The 18,933-nt window shown below is 45.7% G+C and overlaps 1 protein-coding gene across 1 annotated transcript in view; it reads right to left on the reverse strand.

Annotated features, from left to right (window-relative positions):
• Positions 1 to 1,597: 1,597 nt before the first annotated feature.
• Positions 1,598 to 18,933, reverse strand: part of LOC149459439 (putative E3 ubiquitin-protein ligase makorin-1) — a 34,073-nt gene continuing 16,737 nt past the window's right edge. Inside the window, exons 4-8 of the mRNA XM_089681114.1 lie at positions 8,646 to 8,761; positions 8,361 to 8,545; positions 8,160 to 8,270; positions 4,494 to 4,632; positions 1,598 to 2,057 (exon numbers count right to left, since the gene is read on the reverse strand). Coding sequence (XP_089537240.1) covers positions 1,887 to 2,057; positions 4,494 to 4,632; positions 8,160 to 8,270; positions 8,361 to 8,545; positions 8,646 to 8,761 — 722 coding nt within the window. The 3' untranslated portion in view covers positions 1,598 to 1,886. The remainder of the gene's footprint in view (positions 2,058 to 4,493; positions 4,633 to 8,159; positions 8,271 to 8,360; positions 8,546 to 8,645; positions 8,762 to 18,933) is intronic.

An 18,933-nucleotide genomic window follows, 5' to 3' on the forward strand; every position in this document is an offset into this window, starting at 1 on the left:
ATATTTGAAATTTGATATTTAGCACAATTCGTTTAACATGCGATTTTAGTCTGATTATTAACACACAGGAGATATAATCACCATTTTTTCACTTTGGAGTGTAGTAATTTTTTTAATTATTCGCATTAAGTATTAATTGGTATTATTTAAATTAGAGTGTATGTTGGTACACAGCATTGTACAAAATAACAGATTTGGGAGCGTGACATTTATTGGTTTTTCTTTTCTTTCTATACACATTGAATGAGGATGTGATCAATGTCAGCAAACCTTCTAATACTTTATTAATAAGTGGCTCACAAGTAAATGCCTTATTAAAAAGGGAAGAATTCCTCCTTTGACACAAGTACTAGAAGAATGTGCCCCAGAAGTAGCAGAAGCAGAAATACCAGATAGTTGAAGGAAATCCCATCAGCAGGGGATATATTGTGCAGGTTCTCCCTTCTGTACCTGAATAAGAAGGTAGCTAGGACACTTCACCCTCTCTGCTGTTGGCAAGACATGACCTGCTGCCCACTACACAAAAAGACCCTTGCTGAGAAGAGTGTGCTGTTGCCCTAGGAGATTAGGGGAAAAAAAAAAAAAAAATCTAGCAGTAGGAAACTGGACCCCCTGCTCATACTCTTACTGCCACAGCCCCCTTCCCTATAGTTGCCCTCCTTCAGAACAGGAAAACCACAAAAAACACACCTGCTGAATTTTGCACCCTTTGTCTCTGCTACGGTTTGGTAATGCTCAGAGTGTAAATTCCACCACCCACCCACCCCCCCCCTTTTTGGGGAGGTGGGGGTATTAGAAAGCCCTGAGCATTACCAAGCAGTAGCAAGGGTTAGGGGTAGTCTGAGGGGCACAGTGTGGAGGCAAGAAGTGGGTGGGTGTTTTGCATTTGTATTTTTTTCACACCTGGCATTCACTCTTAACTGCAAAGTTGAGCCTGTGCAGGATGGCCAGTGTAGAGCCAAGTGGCGGTTTATCTTTTTTTTTGGGGGGGGGGGGTGATACCCAAGTGAGCAGACAGAATGGCAGCTGTTGCACTGCAAGTCACAGTGGAATGCTGTGTTCTGTGGGTATGGGGAGATGCGAGGGAGATTAGAGAGAGAGAGAGAGAGATTGATTGAGGGGCTGCCGTTCTGTTTGCTCACATAGGACATGTGCGCCCCCCCCCCATCCCTTGGCACCACACACTGCAGGAGGGCAACTAGGAGGAATTGACAGACATTACCATATTTCCTGTCTTTTTACCAGTGTCCAATCATCTAGGTAATAAAGGACCAGTTATATCCCTATGTCCTGGGATGTATGATAGATACTTTTAGCAACACTTTGACAGTAAATGGTGTGGGAGCATGGTTGTGCAATGTGGTGCCAGTCAGGCCATTCAGACTAGATGCCACTACACTATTATACACAACACCACCACCCACCCCCTAAAGTGATTTTTGTGGCACACAGCTGGGGTCATTTGGCTGTTTGTTTTGTTTTTATTACAGGGGGAGGAAAGTTATTTATAGCATACATCAAATGTGAACTAGCCAAAAACCATTGTAAAAAGCAGATTTAAAAAACCCACACACCCCAAAACACTACCACACAGTCGTAGCAAAATACAAAATCTTTATTCTATGAACTCTGACCTTTTTTTTTTTCTTTGTAACAAAATTTAAAAATGTCAAGCTAGAAAAACCCTACAAAAATTTCAAAAACATTCCCATATTTCCAGTGGGTCTTCAGATGCCTGCTAAGAAAAGCACTGCAAGGGTTAAACCCAGAGGCAAGAGGGCAAGATTAATATTTAAATCACAAAAAGTCACATTGCTTAGAAGTTTCAAGTCTTACAAAAACAGGATTTTTTTTTTTTTTTTTTTTTTTAAACAAAGTTCATCTACTCAATCAGAATCACTAAACTCTCCCACAAAAATGTTAACTTCCTCAGGAAAGCCCAGACTCAATTCCAAGTGATCTTCAAGAAGGGCTAGGGTGAGAGCGCAGTGCAGAAGATCAATGTCCTCTTCCTCGCTGAAGTCTTCTTCATAGATTCCCACCAGGTGAGAATATGACTGGAAGGACAAAACATTAGCAGACTTTAGCTTTTCTACATGCAGAAGTAAAATAATTTGAGCACAAAAAAAGGGGAGGGCCATTCACAAGTTACAGGCTCAGCATCTGAATTTTGAAGGTGCAAGTTCAAGGCATCATGACTAAAGGAACAGGGTTCTGTGTCAGAAATGGACTTCACTGGCAACACACTTGTTCCAAGTAGTGACTGCAGATGTGCAAGAAAAGAAAAAGGGGGAGCACCACACAATTTCTATGGTCTTGAAAACAATTACTGCAGTATGTAAACAAAGCTTCACAGAATTGTCCCAGATCAGGAAACAAAACAAAAACACAAAATCGGGTATAGAAACACTGGGCCTAAGCTTACACTTAAACTATACAGTATGAGAAAAAAAGAAAAAATTAAAAAAAAAAAAAAAAAAAGGAACACTCTTGAATCATAGTATAGCATTACGTCAATTAACTGGTCAGATCAATATCCCAGGAGTTTAAGTAGCAGAGGGGGTTGTTAATTTCATGAATACCAAAGCATCTGAAACTGACTAACAGGTGCAGTAGATGGGCAACAATGAGACTACTCCCAAAACAGGAATGGTTTTACAGGAGGCGGCCACTGACATTTTTCCCCTACTCTTTTCTGGCCATTTTCACTAGTTTTGCATTTGGCTAGGATCAGTGTCACTACTGGTAGCATGAGGCAACACCTGGACTCTACAGAGGTTTGCTGCGTCTCCCAACATTCTCAAGAGCATGAAAGATATTCCAGGAGACAGGCAGTTACTCTAGGAGAGCTGGAGAGGGCCGTAGAAGGTCCTTAACCCATCAGCAGGACTGTTATCTGCTCCTTTGTGCAAGGAGGAACATGATGAGCACTGCCAGAGCCCTACAAAATGACCTCCAGCTAGCCACTGGTGTGAATGTTTCTGACCAAACAATCAAAACAGACTTCATGAGCATGGTCTGAAAGCCCAATGTCCTCTAGTGGGCCCTGGGCTCACTGCCAAGCACCATAGAGCTCGACTGGCATTTGCCATTGAATGGCAGAATTGGCAGGTCTGCCACTGACAGATGAAAGCAGGTTCACCCCGAGCACATGTGACAGACATAAAAGGGCCTAGAGAAGCCATGGAGAACGTTATGCTGCCTATAACAGCGTCCAGCATAATAGTTTTGGTGGTGGGTCAGTGATGGTTTGGGGAGGCATATCCATGGAGGGATGCACAGACCGCTACAGGCTAGACAATGGCCCCTTGACTACCATTAGTTATTGGGATGAAATCCTTGAACCCATTGTCAGACCCTACGCTAGTGCAGTGGGCCTGGGTTCCTCCTGGTGCACAACAATACCTGGGCTCATGTGGCGAGAGTATGCAGGCATCCTGGAGGATGAAGGAATACCATTGAATCGCCCCCACGCTCGCCTGACCTTAATCCAATAGAACGCCTCTGTGATAACAGGTTACGGTACATCTGATGCCATTAGGTTGCACATCAGACTGTCCATGAGCTCAGTGATGCCCTGGTCCAGATCTGGGAGGAAATACCCCAGGGACACCATCTGTCATCTCAATAGGAGCATGCCCCGATGTGGTCAGGAATGCATACAAGCACGTGAAGGGGGGGCCCATACAAAACTACCATTTTGAGTTACTGCAATGAAATTTCAGCAAATGGACTAGCCTGCTGCATCATTTTTTCACTTTGATTTTTGTGAAGTCTTTGAAAATTATCAACCTACAGAGGACTGAATTCAAACGATGGGGCATGCTTACATTCCCAACACATTACCCAGTCTATATCCATATAGATATCCAGCATGATTATATTTTTCCCTGTTGAGATCTGATGTATTTTCTAAGTGTTCCTTTGAATTTTTTGAGCAGTGTATAACAAAAGGCTTTATGTTTGAGAGTGGAGAGAGAGATTAGGTTTTCATTGCAGTCTGTGTCCTAATAGTAAATGGGACAAAGCTGCTGAATCTGTTACTGAAAGGAAAAGATTCCAAAAACTTTGGGTTGTCCCCAGAATAGTAAGAGGAGCAATCTTCCAATGGGGACACTTCATTCTGGTGTCCTAGAGGGCCCAAAGGGGTTCCCTAAATTTGAACTAGGTGGAGCTGGTTCCAAAAGCTGTTTCTACAACTTGATATGGAACCACCACAGGTGGCAGATTTCAGTTAAAGAATGTATACAAAAATATAAAACGCTTTCCAAAAAGAGCCCTGGCTGATAGTTAGCTTTAGTACGTTGTGCCATTTGGTAAATGTAACTGTACACCTTTAATGTTAGAATACTGTGCAAATTGGACTTTAGCAAGATGTCAGTGCTCAAGCTTGTACCACCATGACAAAGTGCATTAAGTTGCATAAAGTACATCAAGGGATGTGAGGGTGTTTATATATGGCTGAAAAGGTCATGCCAGCAAGGTATACTCACTAGGGCAGAGGCACTAGCTCGTCTCTGATCTCTCCTTCTCCTGCGCTGGTGACCATGTGGCAATTCATGTAGATAGATACATTCAGATTTAAATGGGCATCGACCATTACCTTGAAGGAAGAAGCGACAGCGTATCTTACTGCATGGGGGAAAGAAAAATATATATATTATTGTAAAGCAGCACTCTCACCATGGAGAAACATTAGGTGCTAGTCAGGTACTTCATGCTCCTATGAAGACAGAACCACACATTCTCCTTGACAGCTTTACAAAATCTGTATCAAGTGCTTGGAAGCCCAAGAAGGACTAAAACAGAACTGGTAGAGTGCCAAGGGAGGAACCCTATCCTCCAGGCCCCAAAGTGAAGCTACTGCATGAACCTTCAGGCAGCAAAAAGATTAAGTTAACCATAGTAACTGCAATACCACAAAATCTCCTGTATGCGTACTGTAGCTACACAGGGGCACCAGATCAGGCTAAGAAAAAAAAAAAAAAAAACTCCACATACTTGCAACATGCAAAAATGTTATACAAAAAAGCCATAGAACTATTGTTATCAACTGCTTGCATCCAGATTACTGATGGAAAGTCGTGCACATGTGTGAACACAAAAGCGCACCTTTAAGCACATTTTAACAATCCAAAATGGTCTATTCATGCTGGAATGCACGCCAAGCTAGATGGGCAGAAGAGACTGCTGTGCATTCCAGCCGCCACTTCCTGTTCCGGCCCACTAGTTACACTAATCAGGAGGGGGAGGGGGGCAGTGCCAAGTCCTCTTACAAGCAAGGCTACACTTATCACACAGAACAGCTGTGTATGCCAGCTCCCACTGACAGCCCAATCACAAAAGAGTGAGTAAACTGATCAATTTCTTAACCTATACTATACCAGCAACCTCTTCTCACAATGCTCTCAAGCGGGACTACTCATATAATTACAGTTATGATGGGCAGGGGAGGGGTGTGCAGAGGAGAAACTGCAATCGTAGCTATCCCAGATGGCAAATAGAAGCAATCTCAAACACTTAGGGATATCCAGTACAAGTTCTGAATCTGCCTAAGAGTCAGGGGACTGAATTTGATCCTGACTCCCACTTGCTGCGACACAGGAACTGCCTGTACCATTGGAGTAACTTGAACTGCATTATTTCATCCAAATCGTCCTTCGATAGATTGGGATATATGGTGGCAGTTTCTTGAATTGGTTATTTGGGCTCAATAAAGCCATAGACACCAAGGTACAGAAGGTGTACTTGGTGGGGAAATACAAGCCGGGGCATAGTTTAACCAATTTTGTCCTCCCCCTTCCATGAATTTCATATCCCACTCTGGATCAGGTCCAAAGAAAGGGAATGATTCCCCATCTTCCACACAAACCCTTCTATTTCTCATTTTCATGTGAAATTCATCAGCTCAGTTTCTAGAAAACTGGTTTGAGCTACCCATGGTCTCAGTCAGTCCTGATATGTCCTCCTAAGGGATACCAGAGCTACATATTCTTTTTAAGTTTTATTGGGGGGGGTTTGGAGTTGGACTTGGCTGCATACAACTTTCTCAACAGTTTCCCTTCTCTTGACACTTCATGCAGTGGCTTAGGTGGGTCTGGGATCCTCCCCTTACCTTGGGAGTTTCCCATCCTGTTACACAAAGAAAAGGGCGGGTTAAGCAAGCGCCTTTATCCCAGTGATTACTCTGTGCAGGGTGAATCTGTACTGAACTCACAGAGGTCAGACAAAATGCTTCAACTGCACTAGCGCTTCAAGGCTTAAAATCACCTGGACAAATACACCCCTATTCTGACTGGCACCATGCTGTGACAAGGCAATGCCCTCGCTGAGATGATTGTGTGTCTTGCAGTCGTCCAGAGACTTCTAATACATCTACTTAAAATTTTCCCATTTACAAGCATGCAAATTGTCTGAACGTGTGGAAGGGAGATTCTCAAATGAGAAACTACTATCCAAGTTGCCTACCTTATCTGCCTAGGTTTCTTAATACCTGCACAAGCTCCCACAGCTCAAGTGCCCAATACCTGCACAAGCTCCCACAGCTCAAGTGCTCATCTCAGCAGTACCATAACTGCTTGAGGCTCCTGTTTGAAATGGAGAGCAATTTGGGCACGACAATATGCACTTTAATTCAGCCATCAGGATCAAGCTGCTTAACAGCTCATCCCCTAATGGCGACAACCATTCCAAACACCAGTTAAAAGGATTAATTTCTTAACCTATACTGTATCTTATGCTGGCAACCTGCATTCCACACCAGACACTAAGCTTCAGGAATGCACTTAAACACAAGGTATCACGAAGCAATATTCAACTTTATTGGTTACCCTTTTGATCTTAACTACATACACACAGTAGAATGGTAACTGGGCAGTGTTTCTCTCTTTCCACCAATAAATAGGACTTCCCTTTTATACATGTCCAATAAGGAAGGTACACAGATTCATTAACACATAGATCATGATCATAGCACAATAAACAAGTTTAGCGTGTTGTCCAACAAGCAAGATCTTATACCGTTCTATATTTTAACCCTTATAAGGGTGGGCATCTGATAAACACCAAGAGTGTTTCAGAGCAGTGGAGAGGGAAGGACAATATCCTGGTTAAAGGGCAAACCCCACCCTTCATACCATTTGGGTGGTAACATGAAACCTGGTCAGTCCACAGCTTGCCACCAAACTATAGGCACTGTAGCTCTCAATAAGGGCACAAGTGTGGTAAGGTAAAACCCACTTAAGCAGCAAATAGATTGAGCAATTTCTTTCCACCCGTGGAAGGAAAGAAAATTGCACAATTTGCCCATTAAAGTCAGTGTTAATGGGGAAATGCTTCCTGCAGTGCTATTGTGTTCTGCTGGCAGAACACAAAGATCGACTTCTGGTGGCTATAGGCAGAGATTTGTCCTCTGATGGTACTTTAAGCCAAATGTTAATCTAGGCCAGAAGACAGAACACATCCCATGGAGTAAATTATAGAATGTTCAACTCACACAAGCTAAAAATAGGCCTTTCAGTTGCAATTATAGACTGTAGGATTTAGTCATCCCTAGCCTATTGAAGGCTAAAAAGCTGACTTCTCAAAGGATCCCCATCTCTCAGGGCTGTGGCTTGCATGTATAGCCAGCAATAGATAAGCAGGCTAGCGACAGAATGTCTAGGTGAACTGGGAAGGCCTATGGAGTGTCTGCATATGTTAGAGTACCATGTTCTTTTGGACCAATTCAATATCACAGGCATGCCCTCCCATCTCAATCCTACAACGAAAGTGAGTGAGAATCTCTAAAGGGTGGAAGTGTAGATCAGGCTTAACTGGCAACAAAGCGGTCCACAGTTTGTGGTTGATGCTGGATGTAGATATCTTGATATCCAGATTCAGAGGCAAAAGGCTTTAAAACACCTAAGGATGGAGAGCCTACTTTCTTCTCGGATTCAGACACAGACTGTTGAGAAAGTAAGCTGGTCAATTTTCCACTGCTGGGATGCAGAAAGCAGGCAGGGTGAGTGAGTCTCCCTTTTAGCAGCACAACTTCTTGACGAGCGACAGACCACAGCTGTGACTGAATTTTTACTTTGTTGCACCTTCCAATCGGGAAGTCCAGCATAAAAAAAAAAAATAAAAATTTGCCTTGAGACAATACAACAGATCTCACATACCCAGTCTTTGCTTTAAAAGCGTCAATTAACTTTAGTTTCTCATCGGAATCTCCAATCCAGTATTTATGAGGAATAAAGTAACTTGACTTCACACGACACTGCGGGCAGCCTCTGAAATAAAAGTAAAAACTAAATATTAGAGTGCCCTGTATTCAGGCATGTAATATACAGAACAGTATAGCAAATTAAAGATGAACTTACTTTATAACCTCATTCTGAAACTCTCTAGTCTTCCTCCATCGTTTAATACAGCCAACACAATAAGCATGGCTGCAATTGGGCAAGATTCCAAACACTCTTTCAGCTACCTGCTTATCATACACTTTATCCATGCAGATGCCACAGATCACATTCCTGCTGCGTTCGTACTGAAGCTCTGGATCCTCCTCCAGGGGGGGAAAAACAAACAAAAAAAACACACAACCTCTTGCAAGGACTGCTTAAGTGAACACCAGCTACAGTCGATTTGTATTCTTGTTTACTTACCATTTTTGAATGCATAGTCTTCATAGATGCTTGGGTTTTTTTGCCATCATGGCCTTCAGCTTTCTTGGGCACAGACCCATCCATTAGGACAGGACTAGACACAGATCTCACAAGGCCTATGTTATAATACATACACATTACATTCAAAGCTACACATCACATGCAGTTTATTTATAAGACTTCAGGTATCAAAAAACTGGATTTTTAGTTTGTTAAAGCAAAACTACACAGCATTGGAGCACCACAAACACCAACAATTATATTCAAAAGCAAGCTTCCCCATCCATGTCTCCATGCTTTACTTTGCTGAAAAATCACTTTGCAAAGACACCCCAGCAAATTTAACACAAGTAAATATGATATACTGCTAGCATTAGTAGTTAGGAAGGTACAAGGATTAAAAATGGTCAGTGTTGATTGCAAGAGTGAAGTTCCACCTTAAAGTGCCATTCATCCCAAAAGCAAATATTTGACAGCTGCATTTGTTTATTATATAGGCCAGTAAGTGTTTTTAAAAAAAAGCAGAATGCATCAATTACAGGGATGAGGCACACCATTTACCACTGACAGGAGCACAGTGATCAGATTTTATGAAAAGATTTAAAAAAAAAAAAAAAAAAAAAAAAAAAGAACTGCTGTAACTGCTTGGAGTATGGCTTCATGTGTTAGTGTATTTAAATCTACTTTGGGGAGGGCAGTGTTGGATGTCAACTTGTTAAAACTACTTTTGAGAGGTGTGAAAAGCAAAAAAGGTGAAAGCATTGTTCTGACTCCCAACTGTTGTATTAGCGACTTATCCCTTGCTGAAACCTCTATGCCTGGCCTGTATAAGCAGATATAATCTGACTGTCAGCAGCAACAGTATGTGAATTTACTAAACACCTTTTTCTCATCCACAGATATTACTGCAATGCAGAAGGTACAGCAGACAAGACGTTGAAAGGATTGAAAAGATATGTGCAGGTCAAAACATGGTAAGGTGTTCCCAGATGTCAGCAGATTACATGTGGCCTAGAGACAAGTGGCCATATTCATCACAAAACGGCAGTGTGACAGGAAGGAATTACCGTATTTTTTGCTCCATAAGACGCACTTTTTTCCCCCCAAAAAAGGGGGGAAGTGTCAGTGCGTCTTATGGAGCGGCTGGTCCAGTATTTTCACGTCAGAATACCGGGCCGACTGCTCAGCTCTTTCTGCAGCAGGACCTTACCTATTCCTTGGTCCAGCACTGTACAGTCTTCCTGTGTCAGCATCTTTAGTATGGGCACCCGGCTGTAACAGCCGAGTGCCCACTGCACATGCACGAGAAGCACTGCGCTTTGTGAATGGCCTGGCGTCTCCTGGGACACGTGACAGGTGCCAGAAGATGCCGGGCCATTCACAAAGCGCAGCTCTTTTCACGCATGCGCAGTGGGCACACGGCTGTCAGCTGGATGTTCACACTAAAGGTAACTCAGCAAAAGTGGGAGTGCATACCTGTCATTCAAGTACCTGCTCCCTCTCCAAAGGTCCAAAGTCTCTAGGTCATCCCCTGTACTATGTCCGCAGTCCATTGGTTCAGAATATTTTTTTTTTCGTTTTTCACCTCTAAAACCTAGGCGAGTCTTATGGAGCAAAAAAATCAAAGTTACTTACAGTAATGTATAACACCTGCGCTTAGATCAGCAAAGGGCAAACTACGGCCCGCGGGCCGTATACGGCCCGGCGGACCTTTTAATCCGGCCCGCGGAGCTAGGCTCCCGCTAGGCTCCTCTCACAGTCCGCCCTGTTTCTTATGAGGATCTGTCCCCCCTCGGCGTATCTGCGCATGTGCCAGAGATTGCCCATCGGCTGCTAATGCCTGAAACTGGCACATGGGCAGATACGTCGAGGGGGACAGATCCTCATAGGAGACAGATTTTCATGCTACACCGAACGGCGCGGGAACAAGAGGAACGCGCGGAGCAAAGGTAAGTGAATTGACACAGGGGGGACATGGGGAATGAATTACTATAGGGGGGATGAATTACTATAGGGGGGATTAATTACTATGCTTACTATGGGGGAATATTACTATACTTACTATGGATGACACATACACATCATTCATCTACTCTTGGTCCGGCCCCCGGGTCCAATATATGAACCCATTGCGGCCCTCAAGTCAAAAAGTTTGCCCACCCCTGGCTTAGATGGATAAAAAATAAACAGTAAAAGCTGCCAACACCTACTAATGTACAAACAAATAGCATAGAAAAATAATATAAATGGTGTAGCACCGATACTCAAATCAGAAATATCATACAGCTAGTATATATACTTGTGACAGAAATGAAATACTCCTTTGTGACTATGAGAAATACACCATAATCTCATAGGTAGCATCAAGATCAGAAATAAAAAACACACAATATACATAAATTCACGTCAGTGAATCATACCATAGAATTAACAATCACTAGTGTACGTGTAACACACTCAGTCAGTGACAAATGGTGATGTATCAGTCCACTTTGCACACAAGTGAGAAAATCTTCATAAACATGAAGGTGCCATATGTGCCAAGGATCCCAAAATGGTCTGAGTGCCCCCTCACCTCCTTGCAGTGACCACAAGGGCCAGCCAACTTTGTAATACCCTCCCGACGATCTCCTAAGGATCACCTTTATTGCTAATTTCTCGAGACCACACGCCCTGTACCACCGATTCCCCCAGGTGCACCCATCCCTGGGCGCGTGTTTTGATCTCCCTGACCACCAGAAAACTCCACAGCAGCCCCTGAGTTATGTTGGCTATCTTCCTTCACCAAAGGATCTCCTTACCTTGGAGGGAATCTGCACCCAGGAATCCAATGATTGCAGTCCCAAACGCTCAAAATGAACAGTTGCAGGGGACGTAGAAGCAACCCTACCCACTGTACCGCCAGAATGGATGAGGTTAATAGCCCTAACACCAACATAGACTGCCTCAATGATATTCCCCGGCAGCCGCCTGATCCCCCCCATCTAACTTGGTGAGCCTCTCTGGGGTTAGGAAGGTCTTTTGACAAGCAGAGTCCAGTATATACCCCAGATAAGTCATCCTCTGGGATGGGACAAGACTGGATTTGTCCAGGTTCAGCAGCCATCCCAAACTCCCCAGATGGTTCCTCACCACCGCTATGTCCTGTGCAAGCTGAACGGCCGAGCTTGCGAACAAGAGGAGATAGTCTAAATAGGCTACCATTGAAATTCCCTTCAGCCGAAGAGGAACCAGTGCCTCTGACATAAATTTGTGAAAATCCTTGGAGAGGCAAGGAAGAGCAAGGCCCGGAACTGTAGGAGACACGTCCCTCCTGGACTCTGAACCACTAGCCTGAGAAATTTCTTAAATGCCTCCGCAATGGAAGGGGCAGACTGACAACTCAGGGGGCCCCCGGGCAATAGGGGATCATGAGGCCCCTGTGTCCTTGCCCAAACTCAAAAAATCCTTAAAAAAAAAAAAAAAAAAAAAAAAAGTACCAGGGGCATCTCATGGGGCCCCCTACTGACCCCAGGCCCTCAGGCAGTGCCCAAGTTTCCACCCCTGCACGATGGGTATGTGCAGATAGGCATCCTTTAAAATCAATTGAGGCTAGGAAGGCCCCCGGTGGAAGCAGGGCTCTGACTGTGAAATTGAGCCCATCCGAAACTTTGTATCGGATGGTCTCATTCAGGGGTTTCAAATAGAAGATCAATCTGTACACCCCTAAAGGTTTCTGGGCCAGGAACACATGAGCAGAAACCTTCCCCTATCTTTGCCTTGGGGACTCTTACAACCAGCTTTTGCTCCTCCAGCTCCTGTAGAGAGGCTAGTAAGGTCGAAGCCTTTTGTGGACAACTGGGCAGGCTTGTTACCAATAGCCTTTGCGGCGGTACCCCCTTCTCACGATGTCCAGTACAAAGGGGCTGGAGACCTCCGCTTCCCACCATGGGAGGAAGACCCCCAATCTTCCCCTCACCGGGGGAAACGAGTCACCGCGGCTTCTGGGGCTGCTGAGGATGGAATATCGCTCCTTCCTTGCCCCTCCATCTCCTCCCCCCGTCCTCCTCTGAACCTCTGGTGTAGGGACCTGTCTTTGGGGGACGAAACTTCCTTCCCCCTTGATCGTGCATTTTCCGCTTCAGGGGAAAGAACTTCTTCCTGTCTGCCGTGCGGTCTAACACCGTTTCTAACCCTGGTCCAGAGAGGTCACCTGAAAAGGGGATACCACGTAATTTCACTTTAGAAGCAACATCCCCCTGCCATGTTTTAGCCAAAGGGCCCTATGGGCTGAGTTGGTAAGGGCCGCTGACCACCTCACCGATTCCGCTGAAGCATCCGCAATATACCCCACCCCCTGCAATAACTTCTCAAACGACGCTAGGATCCTATCCTTGGGGGAATCAGCTACTATACAGTCAGATCCATAAATATTGGGACATCGACACAATTCTAACATTTTTGGCTCTATACACCACCACAACGGATTTGAAATGAAATGAACAAGACGTGCTTTAACTGCAGACTGTCAGCTTTAATTTGAGGGTACATCCAAAATCAGGTGAACGGTGTAGGAATTACAATAGTTTGCATATGTGCCTCCCACTTGTTAAGGGACCAAAAGTAATGGGACAGAATAATCATAAATCAAACTTTCACTTTTTAATACTTTGTTGTAAATCCTTTGCAGTCAATTACATCCTGAAGTCTGGAATGCATAGACATCACCAGACGCTGGGTTTCATTCCTGGTGATGCTCTGCCAGGCCTCTACTGCAACTCTCTTCAGTTCCTGCTTGTTCTTGGGGTATTTTCCCTTCAGTTTTGTCTTCAGCAAGTGAAGTGCATGCTCAATTGGATTCAGGTCAGGTGATTGACTTGGCCATTGCATAACATTCCACTTCTTTCCCTTAAAAAAACTCTTTGGTTGCTTTTGCAGTATGCTTTGGGTGATTGTCCATCTGCACCATGAAGCGGCATCCAAAGAGTTCTGAAGCATTTGGCTGAATAGGAGCAGATATTGCCCGAAACACTTCAGAATTCATCCTGCTGCTTTTGTCAGCAGTCACATCAATAAATACAAGAACCAGTTCCATTGGCAGCCATACATGCCCACGCCATGACACTACCACCATCATGCTTCACTGATGAGGTGGTATGCTTAGGATCATGAGCAGTTCCTTTCCTTCTCCATACGCTTCTCTTCCCATCACTCTGGTACAAGTTGATCTTTGTCTCATCTGTCCATAGGATGTTGTTCCAGAACTGTGAAAGCTTTTTTAGATGTCATTTGGCAAACTCTAAACTGGCCTTCCTGTTTTTGAGGCTCACCAAATGGTTTACATCTTGTGGTGAACCCTCTGTATTCACTCTGGTGAAGTCTTCTCTTGATTGTTGACTTTGACACACATACACCTACCTCCTGGAGAGTGTTCTTGATCTGGCCAACTGTTGTGAAGGGTGTTTTCTTCACCAGGGAAAGAATTCTTCAGTCATCCACCACAGTTTTCCGTGGTCTTCTGGTGTTGCTGAGCTCACCGGTGCGTTCCTTCTTTTTAAGAATGTTCCAAACAGTTGTTTTGGCCACACCTAATGTTTTTGCTATCTCTGATGGGTTTTAGTTTTTTCAGCCTAATGATGGCTTGCTTCACTGATAGTGACAGCTCTTTGGATCTCATCTTGAGAGTTGACAGCAACAGATTCCAAATGCAAATAGCACACTTGAAATGAACTCTGGACCTTTTATCTGCTCATTGTAATTGGGATAATGAGGGAATAACACCTGGCCATGGAACAGCTGAGAAGCCAATTGTCCCATTACTTTTGGTCCCTTAACAAGTGGGAGGCACATATGCAAACTGTTGTAATTCCTACACCGTTCACCTGATTTGGATGTAAATACCCTCAAATTAAAGCGGACAGTCTGCAGTTAAAGCACATCTTGTTTGTTTCATTTCAAATCCATTTTGGTGGTGTATAGAGCCAAAAATGTTAGAATTGTGTTGATGTCCCAATATTTATGGGCCTGACTATGTGCCTGTAACTGCGTGAGCCAGTACTCCATATTCCTGGCTACTACTGTGGTGGCCATGGCGGGCTTCAAATTAGACAGGGTCGAGTCCCACGATTTAAGGAGAGATTCAGCTCTCCTATCCATCAGATCTGGCAAAACTCCCATGTCCTCAAAAGCTAAATCCATCTTTCCGGCGATCTGGGAAAATGCAGTGTACAGCTTGGGATTTTTGTTCCACAAGGCAGACGGGTCCTCAACGGAAACCTGTGTTTGAGGGACTTAAAAAAAAAAAAAAAAAAAGAAGAAGGCTTCCTCTCCGGATCCTGCCACTCCTTCCTTATTGTATCCACCAAAACTTTGTGCATGGGAAAAACACTCTGCTTTTGTTCCTCCATGCCCTGATATATCTGATCGTGTAGAGACAGGGTTTTTTGTCTTCCTTAATGTCAAGCTTGGCATAAATTGCCCCCAACAAATAGTCTACCTCTTCCAGGGACAGTTTGTATCTAGAGGGGCCTCTGGGATCATCTGAGGGGCCCTCCCCTTCTGAATCCTCTTCCAACTGGGAATCCAAGGATGGCTCACCTTCCCCAGCCTCCTGGTCCTCCCTTGGACTAGTTGATGGGGTAGCCTGCTGGGGGGGGGGGGGACAGGGCGCCACCTGGGGTAAAGGCTAAACTCTCAACCAGAGTTTTGAAGGAGTCAAAAAGGTGCTGGTTAGTGCCTTTACTGATTTAACACAACAAACACTTTTCTCCTGCGCTAGGAAAAGACTCAGTAGACCCAATAGGAATGTTCTGGAATATGAACTGCTTGCTGCCCTCAACAGACCGGGGTGGTCCAAATACACTGGATGCAAATAGAGAAACAGAAAAAGGGCGCACCGACCTAGTGCATTATCGTTTAAAGATTTATTGAAGAAAAGTAAGTATCATACTCACAATAAAAACACAGGCATGTCAAACTGAACAAGATGTAGGATCCAAACATCCGAGTCCATACGATGGAACCCTGAATGACCAACTGGCTAATGCGTTTCGAGGACACAACCTCTTCCTCAGAGCCACTGATTTAACCAAGTCACCCTGTACCAGACTCTCCTCCCTCACTAACCCCTCTATACAGGGCCCACATAGCACCTTTTTTCATGGCTTTGAGGGACGCATTACATTATTATTATACAGTATTTATAAAGCGCCAATAGTTCGCTCAGCGCTGTACATTACAAAGGGGGACAGAACATGTGACAGAACAATACAGATACAAGGCAAAACATGAGGGGATTGAGGGCCCTGCTCTTTCAAGCTTACAATCTAGGAGATGACGGGCATTTCCGCTTAGGCACCTGGTATAAGCCTTTCACAGGCTTTACCCTGAAAAGACAAGAGGGGGGAGAACCAGGGAACCTATTAACCCTTAAACAAGCCACCTGCCCCCCCCCCGGCAGGGATAAAGAGCCTGACCTTGTAAATACCGCCTCCCCCCCCTGCCCTGGACCCTCTGACCACGAAGAGGGCCGGGAACACTCCTTGGAGCTAGGGGCCCATAAGTATGGGAAAGACTGAGTCACCTGTGTGGCTGGTGCTGGCCTCGCCTGGTCCTGGTGCCTCTGCTCCGGACATCTGTACAGGAGGGTGGTCGCCTCTTCTGCGGTATCGCCTGTCCCGCTCCAATGCCAGCACGTATGGGAGGAGCGGGACTCCTCCCCCGATCCTCTCCAGATTTCACCGAGGATGCCCCGGCTTCCCTGGGGGATAGCAGCCGGCTCTCCGGCCTTCACCCCACACTGCTCCTACTCGCTCCTGACCCCAGGTACTGCTGTCCCCTGACAGCACCTGGAGAGGCCTCCTAAAGACGTCTCCCCACCAGAGGAAACACAAAACTGAGGTCTGAAGGGTACCTCAGACAGTATTTTTATTTAGGGTGGAGGTGTTTACTCATGTCGGGAGGAGCCGAGGTCTCAAGGTGCTGTCCTGAAAGACGAGAGGGGAAAATACAGTACATCAATAGCTAGTGGGAGGGACACCAGGTGGAAGACAGAAAAGAAAAAGTGCAATAACCAAAATATACACAAGATTGCAGCATATTAACCATAAATGTGTATTACACTATATTGCTACACAACTGACAGCACAAGCATATACCTGTGCCTTTACAGGACATGAGGTGCAGGACTTGTACCAATAAAGAGGTCTAGTAAATTTAAAGAGGAAAAAAGGACTGTCACTACTCCCAACCAGCCCAGGTAAATAAAAGTGGAGCTAAAGCCGGCCATACAGGGGTTGAATTCCAAAAGAAATCTCTTTTGGCGTCCACCCCGCATCTCCTCAAGCCAAACCTCACCCCTCAACCTGGGACTGACAAACTAACTTGCAACTTGACCACAACTGACCAAACTGAACTCTACCCATCCTGATCCAAAGCACAAGAACTCTCGTCACAGAAAGTTACAACTACGAGATATGCCACTGCACGCCAACCATCTACAACCAAGCGCCCCGAGAGACTTTCCACCTCACTTGTCTGCCACTTAGTTTACCTCCCTAAAATGCCACCTGTACTCCTCCGTCCCCAAAATCTCTTCTCTCTATCCCCCTGGTCCTCCCAAACTATACATCGCGCCCTCACTGCTTCCATCTCCCCTCTATGGCTCTCACCACCTCCTCCTGTTACTTTACTCTCCCACTGACCCAAACGCCACCAATGGTATAACCACACGCTCTTGTAAATCCCGCTCCCATGCCACCTTTCTTACCCTTTTAACCGCAGGGGACATCTCCCCAAACCCTGGTCCTCCACCACCTCACTCACAAGGCACCCACCTACTTCCACAAACTGCCGCAACCCCCTCAACCCAATACCGGTCCCCCTGCTCCCCAAAACCACCCCACCATTTGTGTGCACTCCTGAACCCCCGTTCGGTTTGCAACAAACTTACCACCATCCACGACCTCTGTCCCCTGCTCCCTCAACCTCCTGGTGATCACTGAAATGTGGATCCAAACCACCGACTACCTCCCCTGCGGCACTCTCCTATGGAGGTCTCACCTGGACCCACTCACCCAGACCCAGTGGTCGAAAAAGTGGTGGGGTTGGTATGCTCCTGTCACCACAGAGCACCTTCCAAGTCCTACCAAACCCTCCTTCTCTATCCTTCTCCTCCTTTGAGGCCCACTGCATCTGACTATGCTCTCCAATCCCCGTGAGGATTGCAGTAATCCATCGGCCTCCTGGGTCCGTATCCCGCTTCCTCAACGCCTTCTCCGCCTGGTTACCCTTCTTTCTCTCCTCCGAGCTGCCCACCATCATCCTTGGAGACTTCAACATCCCTATCAATAACCCAGCCACATCCCAACTCTTCCACCTAACCTCTTTTGCACTCACACAGTGCATACAGTCCACCACCCACTCCGACAGGAACACCCTGGACCTTGTTTTCGCTCATCTCTGCACCCCCACAACCTCACAAACACCCCTTTTCCCCCTCTGACCACAACCTCATCACCTTCTCAGTCTCCTCATCCTCTTTTACCTACCCCTCCCAACATCAAACCACCACCAGCAGAAACCTCCGCAACCTGAACCCTGCCCCCTTCCACTCTGCAGCTGACCAACTTTATGACAGTATCCTTCCCCTGTCCTGCCCTGACCTACTGTTTATAACAACTCGCTGTCAGCCGCTCTTGACTCCTTAGCACCCCTAACCACACAACATTAGACCCCAACCACTTCAACCCTGGCAGAATGACCATACCAAAAATCTCAAGTGACGCAGTCGTGCACTAGAGCGACTATGGCACAAAACCAGATCCCAACAAGCGTTCACCCGATATAAATCCGCCTTCCTCAGCTACACTTCCTCCCTCCACGCTGCCAAGCAAGCCTACTTTGTAACCCTCATCAATACACTCTCCTCCAGTCCTCGCCGGCTCTTCTCCACTTTCAACTCCCTGCTCACTCCGCCCCCACCTCCACCCAGTACCTTACTCACCACTCACAAGATTGCTAACCACTTCCAAAGCAAGATCAAACGCAATTCGCAGGGACATCAACACTGCTCAGATCGACGCAATTCGCAGGGACATCACTGCTCAGACTTCTGCCCCACCTAGCATCCCTCACACGAAAAGCCCTCAACTCTCCTCTCCTTTGACCTCGCCATGGTCCAGACCTCCACCCCGCCCAATATTCCTCACACTAAAACCCCCTCAACACTCCACTCCTTCGACCCTGCTACCACTGAAGAGGTCACCAAGGTCCTCTGAAGCTCGCCTTACCACCTGCCCCCTTGACCCTG

Source organism: Staurois parvus, unplaced genomic scaffold (assembly GCF_062004578.1).
Source record: "Staurois parvus isolate SC_StPar_1 unplaced genomic scaffold, SC_StPar_1.0 ptg000261l, whole genome shotgun sequence".
Lineage (NCBI taxonomy): Eukaryota > Metazoa > Chordata > Amphibia > Anura > Ranidae > Staurois > Staurois parvus.